This window comes from Plasmodium sp. gorilla clade G2 (assembly GCF_900097015.1).
Source record: "Plasmodium sp. gorilla clade G2 genome assembly, chromosome: 13".
NCBI lineage: Eukaryota > Apicomplexa > Aconoidasida > Haemosporida > Plasmodiidae > Plasmodium > Plasmodium adleri (nom. inval.).
In genome coordinates, this window is record NC_041705.1 from 826,129 (window position 1) to 836,460 (window position 10,332).

A 10,332-nucleotide genomic window follows, 5' to 3' on the forward strand; every position below is an offset into this window, starting at 1 on the left:
TTCTTGTTAATATAAAAAAAAAAAAAAAAATTCAACATTTACTCTATTACAACAATAATTTATTCTATTTTCTTTTTAATTAGTAAGATTAATCCACGTACGAAGCATATATATATAAATATATTATGGAAACATAAAAGAAAATAAAAGATTATATAAATATTAATTAATATTCATATTTACAAACACGTGGCATAAAATAAATCAAAACTTTAAAAATATTATATATATATTGTCCCTCATTTTCTACGGTCTTTTTTTTATTTTTTTTTTATTTTTACAAAATATATTTTTCATAAAAATGTTATCATTTCATATTTTTATAACGAATTAAAATTTTCTAAATGGTTTTGTTTGTTATTATGTCCATAATTATATTTTATAGACTATAATGAAAAATATTATAACATAAAATATATATACATATATATATTATAATCTTTTAAAATAATTCTTTTATATATAATATTTCAAAAAGAAAACATAATTATAAATATATATTATATATATTATATATTTATTTATTAGATTAAGGACATTTTTTTTTTTTTTTTTTTTTTTTTTATTTATATAATTATAAATATATATAATAATATAACATTCAAAATATTGGTTTCAGTATAATTTTTAATATATATAAAATTTCTATTTTTTATGTTAATTTGATAAATTAAATATTAAAAAAAAAAAAAAAAAAAAAAAAAAAAAACCAGAATGTTATGTAGATACTTTATGGTTTAAAAAATATTCTTTTATATTATATTATATATAATATATATTATATATGTATATAATATATTTTATATTACATTATACATATATATAATATTTACATATTTTTTTCTCAATTTTGAAATCAGAACACTTTATATGTTTTTATATATTATAAATATTTATATATATAAAACAATTTAAATTTAGTTTATAACATGTTTGTTTGATTTATAATAAAAATATGAATAATAATAATTAATTTTCTTTTCTTTTTATTTCTTTTTTTTTTTTTTTTTTTTACTTTTCTTTTTATCCTTTTTTTTTTTTTTTTTTTTTTTTTCACGTACAATTAATATTAAAAAAGAAGAGTAAATGTTTTATGTTTTTCGTATACTAATACAAATATAGATATATTGATTTATATATTATGATATATATAAACTTATAATTATATATCAATTAATATAATATTAGATCGTAGAGTATTTTTTTGGAAGTTTCTATATGAATCTGTTTAAAGAATATAATATATTTTATTTATTTTTCCTAATTAAAAAAATATGTATTATATATATATTATGTAATAATAAATATATGGTTATATAATAATATATTGTTATGTAAGAAGATGTAGCACGACTACTCTTTTTTTTTTTTTTTTTTTAAATTAAAACATTTTTGGTATATAAGGTTGTTTGTTTATATATATATGTCCTTTTTTACTATTTCCACATATTTTATTTGTTAAACAAAATAAATAAATATAAACATATATATATGTATATATATATATATATATATATATATATTTATTTATTTATTTATTTATTTTACATATTATATATAGAGGCACATTTGTTTTTCCCCCTGTGAGCCTTTTGAATTACTTATTTTTTTTTTATTTTTATTTAATTATTAAAAAAAAAAAAAAAAAAAAAAACAGGTTTTTTCTAATAATGTTAAAAATTTGATATGTAAAAATTCAAAAAGAATATGGAATACAAACATTTTAAAAATAATAAAATATTAAATGAAAACATAAATGAGAAGACAGAGAAGAATAGACAAAGAAATACATTGAGTCATATAAATTTTATTCAAATTGATGATGACGATGATGATAATAATAATGAAGAACCTAAAGATATAAATATAAATAAAACTAATTATAATAATAACAATATCTTTATGAAAACGTGTAATGAGAATAGAAGGAATACAACATTTTATAGACATAATGTAATAAATGAAGAACAAAAAAATTTTGAATATTTATTATCAAGAAAAAAAAAAAATGTAGATTCTATAGATAATGTAAATTTTTCTGATTTTATGAAAAATGATTTTTTTAATATGTTTAATAATAATATAATAAGTGAAAATAAAAAAACAAACAAAACTATCAATCAAATAAATAATAATATTGATACTTCAAAGAATGTTATTTATAATATAAATTATGATGAAGATAAAGGAGAAGTAATTAATTTATCATTTGATAAAAAAAGTAAAAAAAAAAAAACATATCCAGAGGTGGATATTCATATGTATAATAAAAAAAAAATGAATCCACCTTATCATAATATTAATGAACAAAATATATATCAAACAAGTGATGATAATACTTATCATAATGTATATTCTGATAATTGTCTCATAAATTCTAATTATACAAGTTTATTAAAAAATAAACCCTTGAAATATAAAAAAGGTTATAAACAAAATAGACAAGATGAGAGCACAGGAGGAGAGTTTGATTATAACCTTGAACAATCTTTGTATGATGATTGTGATAAACTATATAAGACGTCTTTTCTAAAAAATAATAAAAATATAATTAATAAAGGAAACGAAGAACAGAAACAAGATATATATAATAATATATCAGATATTTGTAAGAGTTATATTAAAAATTTTGATTATCTGAATAAAAGAATTTTTCATAACAAATCTAAAATATGGAAATTATCAAATAAAAAGGTAACTATACATGGAGATTCAAAAAAAGGAATAGAAAAAAACAATCAAGATATAGAAGAACAACAAAGACAACACGATGGTGAAAAGGAAGAAGATAATTATAACGATTATTATGATGATGATGATGAAGATGATAATTATCATATATATGATAATTATGATGACTATCTTGAAAATGATGATTATGATAATCATAATTATTTTTATCACAAAAATCATCATATAAATAAGATAGAAAAAGTTCAAAATAAAAATTCTTCTAGTGATTTAATAAATTCTACATCTATTAATAATACAAATATGGAATGTCATAATAAAAAGGATGATAATTTAAAAAATATGGATTCCTTTTTATTATATATGAAAGAAAAGAAAATAAAAAAAAAAAAAAATTTAAATGATAATATGGAAAACGAATTAAGTGATACATTATTATATCATTCAAAAAAATACTACAAAGATGTGTGTGATACCCATTGTGATGATATCAATTTTTCTTTTGATGAAGATTATAATATGTTACCAAAAAAAGATATATACAGTGATAATAGAACAAAAAATTTGGATAAGTTTCCAAATAATAGTTCACATAATTATATTAATAATATTTCATCTGAAATTATAAAATATTGTAAAGACAATAATATTACATTAAAGAGTGATATAAAAAATGTTATAAATCATTTCAACAAAAAATATGCAAATGGTACTATTACCAATAATAATATTAATAATATATTTGAAAGTATGAATCTTCAAAGGAATAATGTAGATCATATATATGATTGTTCTATAAATAATCCAACAAATAGTAAAAATGTTAGTAATAATAATATAATACATATTACAAATGAGAATATACAAAATAATAAAAATAAACAATATGTAAACAGTATTGTAAATATATTTTCAAAAAGAAAAAATGCTAATGAAAAAAAAGAAAACTTAAATGAAAAAAATTATATTTCCTTCAATTCAAATTATAAGGATAATATAAATTTAAGAAATAATAAAATTTATGAACTAAACAATAATGATTTCTCTACAAATGATTATGTTAATGATATAAATATAGATATAAATATAAATAAACAAATTAGTAATAATTTAAAAAAAAATGATAATATGTTGATATATAATAGAAAATGTAATATGGATTTAACAAATGAATCAATTAATATGGAATATAATTTAAAAAAAAATAATTCCATTTCTGATTTGGAATATAAACAAAATAATAATGATAATTATAAAAATAAAGATATATGTGATGATATATCAGAAATTTATATGAATGGATATTATGATGATGTCATAAAATGTTATATGGATTACACCTTACAAGGTATGAATGATGAAACACATTTTTATTTATGTGAATTCTGTAAACAAAATATTTTTGATATGAATAATATGATAAAAAATGATAAAGCAAAGGAATGTATGTATAATTGTAATATATCATGTGGTAGAACATTTCATAAAACATGTGTATCTTATATAAACAAAAATGATAATTATATATGTTTTTTTTGTATATATGATATTAATTTTTGTACCTTATGTAAAGAAGTTGTAACAAATGATTCTTTGTTACCATGCTACTATCCATTGTGTAGTGTTTCTATGCACATAAAATGTGTTGAGAAATTAATATTCTTTAATTCAGAGTGTTTAAAACAATATGTAAGCATAAAATTATCACCACATATAAATATTGAACAAGAGAAAACACAAAAATATGCTTCCTGTGGTGTTATAGAACAACCACTTCATATGAAAAAAAAAATTAAAAGACGACATAGTTACAGAAAAAGGAGAAGAAGAGGTACAAGAAAAAGTCAAATAACAACATCGAATAAAAAAATAAATAAAAAGGAGTTAACTAGTGGTGATATTATAGATACTGAAATTATGGAACAGAAAAATGATAAGGATGATAATAAAGATAATATTACCCATAATAATGATAATAATAATGATAATAATAATAATGATAATAATAATAATAATAATGATGATAAAAATTTAAAAAATTATTTATTAAAAAATGATCTTCTTACAAATGAACTTGACCATAATAATTATCATCAAATATTAGAAAGTAATAAAGAAATCAAAGTCGAAAATACTGTTAACATGTTGGAAGATCCTATTAATAATAAGTTATTTGATAAAAAAGAAGAAACCTTAAAAAATGAAGATGATGAAAATATTATGGTACTTAAAAAATTTATATGTCCTTTACATATATGTTATGTGTGTAAAGAATTTGACATAAATAATATAGAAAGCTCGAAAAAAGAAATAAACAATGACTTATTTAGATGTATTAAATGCTTTAAATCTGTTCATCGTAAGTGTATGAATCAAATTAATAATAATAATAATGAAAATATTAATGGTAATAATAATATTTATATAATATCTCATAAACATAAAATTATGTGTTGCTCAAATCATATGGATGATTATAAAAATGAACACATGGAATATTTAACATACATTAAAGAGATTAACCATATATGTGAATTAGTTGAACCAGTTCATAATAATAATAGTAATAAATTATTGAGTAATAAAGGTTTATATGATAATGAAAATAATATATGCATATCCAAAATTCATAATAATAGTTCAAATGAATTATTTAAAACCAAACAAAATTATATAAAGGCAAAAGGATTTAATTGTTTAAATTATGATCATAATGGTATGAACAATATGAATAATATGAATATAACAAATAAAATGAATATTTTAAATTTAAAAAGTTGTATGGTTAATGATATTAATACAACTGAAGGAAAGAAAAAGAAAAGTTGTGAAAGCAGAGGAAATAATAGTATTAATAAAAAAGTCGTATTTGATTTAACCGAAGAATTAAATGAAAAATTAACAACATTTGATAATATACAAAATAAAATAATATATGTAGATAATAAAATTGAGATGAATGATAATATATGTCAGAAGGAAGATGGGAGTCTCAATTTGGGTTGTATGAATATATCAAGTGCTGGTAAAAATAATATGAGACCAAATAATCCCAATAATAATAATAATAATAATGATGATGGTGGTGAAAATATAATATCTGTTGAAGAAGAATATAATTTAAAAAACAGAAATGTGAATAAAACTAACAATACCTTGTTAGATCATAATAATAATATAAAAAAAAACAATACCCTTACTATAAAAGAATATACAGATAGTTCTATAAATATTGATGAGTTTATTAATAAGAACCAAAATGAAAAGAATATGTCATTAGATTCTAATGATGCTTTAAATTTAAAAAGAAAAAGAAACGTTTCACATTCTTATAATGATATATTAGATGATACAAATATATTAAAAGATATTTCAACTAATAAATCATATTGTGTTAATGTATCTAAAAAGAAACAAAATGTTTCATTTAATAATAAGGAGGAAATGATGAGAGCAAATGAACTATATGTATTAAATGATAACAATATAGAAAGTAACGAAAAAAATACAAAAAATAAACTAAACAATAATATTTATAATAATAATAAAAGTAAAAATATAAAATATAATAATAGTGTTGATAGAAAAAATGATAAGAATAAACAAATTAATGATACCATTAATAAAGATCTTGAAAACATAAATCATAATATAAACAATCAACAAGTGGTTCATAATTTTGTGGATGACAATATGAAATCCAAGCTACACATGATTCAAATTAAATTGAAACATATTTTGAGCATAGAAAAAGGATTATTGTCATTAAAAGAAATTAATATTGATCAAATGAATGATGAATGTAAAAAGCATATAAGTATATTGTGTACCTTTAGACAGGATTTTATTAATTATGTAATCTTTTTATTTAGTAAGAGGTCAGATCAAAAAACGAGTAATGAACCAATAAACCAAGTTGATGATAAAAAGGAAGGAAATATATATCATGTACAAGAAAAACAAGAAAACATAAACAATAACAACGAAAATGAAGAAGATAAAAGTAAAGTGGATAGTATAAATAAAGAAGATCAAAATAAAGTGGATACTTTAAATAATGTAGATCAAAATAAAGTGGATAGTTTAATTAATGTAGATCAAAATAAAGTGGATAGTTTAATTAATGTAGATCAAAATAAAGTGGACAGTTTAAATAATGTAGATCAAAATAAACAAGATAGTTTAAATAATGTAGATCAAAATAAACAAGATAGTTTAAATAATGTAGATCAAAATAAACAAGATAGTTTAAATAATGTAGATCAAAATAAACAAGATAGCTTAAATAATGGTCATGATATGAATCAAGAAGAATTACATGAAACGTGCAAAAAAAATATGATTTATAATTTCTTAACAAATTATGATATGAAAGAAAAAAAATATATCAACAAAAAAGACGAAGATGCTATAATAAATGTATTGTCAAAGAATGTTGTAAATATAATGCAAAATGAATTAAAAATTTCATTAAACGATTTTATTATGTTAAAAAAGAAAACTGTGTCTACAAATGAAAATAAGGATAATGAAAATGTAATTCAAGATGAAGTTGGAAAATTTCATTGTAATGATATAAATAAAATGAAAGATAATGTAAATAATGATATTATTTCAAATGATAAATATAATAATTATTATGATGATGTTTTAAATGGAAAAAAAAACCAATCGATTCTTGATGTTTCTCATACGAATGTGACAAGAAATAGAAGTATTATTAATAATGATATATGTAATAATAATAGTAATATGCAAATTATTGAAAAGGAAAAAGTTATGAACAGTAATAATACAAATTATTATGATGAGGAAAAAAGAGAAGAATATAGTGGTTTATTTTTTAAAGGCAAAAAAAAAAGTTTTAAAAATAATAAAATGGATTTGAAAACATTTTGTTCATTGACAAATAATGGTTATAAAATAGATTTATCTGTATTAAAAAAGTATAGTTCTTTTTTAAATTTTGAGTATATATCAAAAAATACATATTTGAGTGATAAAAATAAAAATTTACTTGCATGCAAGTCAGATGATTATAAATGTTTATGTCAAGGGGAATGCAACTTATATACATGTTATAATTCTTTGAGTAACATTCAATGTTCAAAAAGTAAATGCAATTTGCCAGAAAAAATTCAGGATAGAAAATGTTTCAATCGTCCATTTAGAAAATCTCTCGTGAAAAACTTAGAGGTAATAAAAAATAAAAAATAAAAAAAATAACAATTATATATATATATATATATATATATATATATATGTGTATATATATATTTTTTTTATTATTTATAATTTTATGGACAAAATGAGTATATATACAACAGTTGTTAGATGATCTGTAATGTTTATATATTTATATTTATGTTTATATTTATGTTTATATTTATTTTTTGTTTTATATTCCCCCCTTGTGTAGATAAAAAAAACTGAAAAAACTGGATATGGTGTGTTTTGCAAGAGGGACATAAAAAATGGAGAACTCATATGTGAATACGTTGGAGAAGTGTTAGGAAAAGAAGAGTTTGAAAAAAGACTAAAAGTATATGAAGAAGAAAGTAAGAAGACTGATATGTATAATTGGTATACAATACAAATAAATAAAGATGTATATATTGATAGTGCAAAGAAGGGAAGTATCTCAAGATTTATTAATCATTCTTGTTCACCTAACAGTGTATCACAAAAGTGGATAGTTCGAGGATTTTATAGAATTGGAATATTTGCATTGAGAGATATTCCATCTGGAGAAGAAATAACTTATAATTATAGGTATAAAAAAAAAAAAAAAAAAAAAAAAAAAAAAAAAAAAAAAAAAAAAAAAAAAAAAAAAAAAAAAAAAAATTTATATTTTTGTATTGTTTTTTTAATGTATGATGTAAATATATATAATATATATATATATGTATTTACATATATATATTTATATATATATATATATATTTTCTTCTTTGCAGTTATAATTTCCTATTTAATAACTTTGAATGTTTATGTAAGTCTCCCAATTGTATGAACTACCATATGTTGAGAAAAGGAGAAAATGCAGGAGCTAGCCATATAATAAAAGAAAACGAATTATTAAATAAGAAGATATTTAATCCAGTAGAAAATTTCCATAATTTACATGGGAAAATGCAAGATTGGAATATATTTATAGAAGAAGCACATACAAGATTATTATATGAATATAATAAAATGAATGCATTTAATTTAAGGTTGATGGAATGTTATTCAACTTGGATATTTTATGATATGAATTTTCGGAAGAATCAATTTTTTGCTCTTAAATCTAAGCCATTCAATGTTTCAGCTGAATTTTGGAAAATTCTTGTTTCAGCTTTTTCGGATGGAGAAAAAAATATTATAAATACATTTAATTTGTTTTTACCTTCATTAATAAAAATTGGCCAATTAAGAAGAATACAACAGGTTTAGTATTACATCAAAGAGAAAAAAAAAAAAAGGAAAAAATTTGTATGTGTGTAGTTATATGTGGATATAATCACGTGTGTCAATATATATATATATATATAATATATATATATATATTTATTTATTTATGTATATATACTTCCATTGTGTATTTTCTTCATTTTATGTGTTAATAATTTATGCCTGTTTTATAATTTTACAGTATAGCTACATCCTACATAATATTATTGGCTTGGAGCATGATATGTGGAATTTAATTGACAAAGGGTTTGCAGATGATGAGGTAAAATAAATAAAAGATAGAAAATAATTTGTACCCCCCAAAAAAAATATACTCGTTCAATGTGTATATGTTAAAATGTGTTTTGATGTATATAAATATATTTTATAACCATTATATTATATATATATATATATATATATATATATATGTATATATGTATATATTTATATGTATATATATTTTTATTCCATCCTTTAGGTATGCAGAAAATGTAAAAGCTGTGGAAACCTGACCATGTGTGATAAATGTTTTCAAAGTTATCATCAGTTATGTGGCAATATGCATTCAAAGGTATATAAGAATAATGAATTAGTTCTTTGTCGCTTTTGTCAGAAGTATGATTATAAAATGCAATGGATAAAAGAAAACCATGGATCAAAAATGAAGACATGCATAGAAATTAGGAGTAAAGCATTCTATAAATTGAATCGAGATATAATGACATTATTAGAAGACTCAGTAAAATATACAAAAAATCAATCCTTAGATTCAATCCATGCGCATAACATAAAAGCATTTAAGAGCAAAAAATTAAAATTGAGAAAGTTCCAGTATAAGTATGTAAAAATATGATATTTTTTGAAAAGTTCACAGAAGAAATCGAAATAAATTCAAGCACACGGAAATAATACAAAAATGAAAAAAAATAAATATATACATATATACATATATATATATAATATATATGTAAACACTTCCAATTAAAAGATAATATTTTTTTTTTTATCATGATTTATATGTAATCAATATTATATATTATTAACATTTTGTCTAATTTTGTTTTTTTTTTTAATATATAAAATTCTTTAGTTTTAGAATGACTAATTTTTTTATATTCCAAAGACAAGGAAAAAAAAAAAAATATATATATAATAAAAAATAGTAACAATAAATAAAAATGAATATAATATAATATAATATAATAT

The 10,332-nt window shown here is 19.0% G+C and overlaps 1 protein-coding gene across 1 annotated transcript; it reads left to right on the forward strand.

Moving 5' to 3' along the window:
- Window positions 1-1,707: 1,707 nt before the first annotated feature.
- On the forward strand, window positions 1,708-9,979 carry PADL01_1321000 (variant-silencing SET protein; the record flags this gene model as incomplete). The annotated part of the gene is made up of 5 exons (XM_028683752.1): window positions 1,708-7,887; window positions 8,111-8,463; window positions 8,649-9,120; window positions 9,326-9,406; window positions 9,605-9,979. The coding sequence occupies 5 exons, from the start codon at window positions 1,708-1,710 to the stop codon at window positions 9,977-9,979; spliced, it is 7,461 nt and encodes a 2,486-aa protein (XP_028539899.1).
- Window positions 9,980-10,332: the final 353 nt, after the last annotated feature.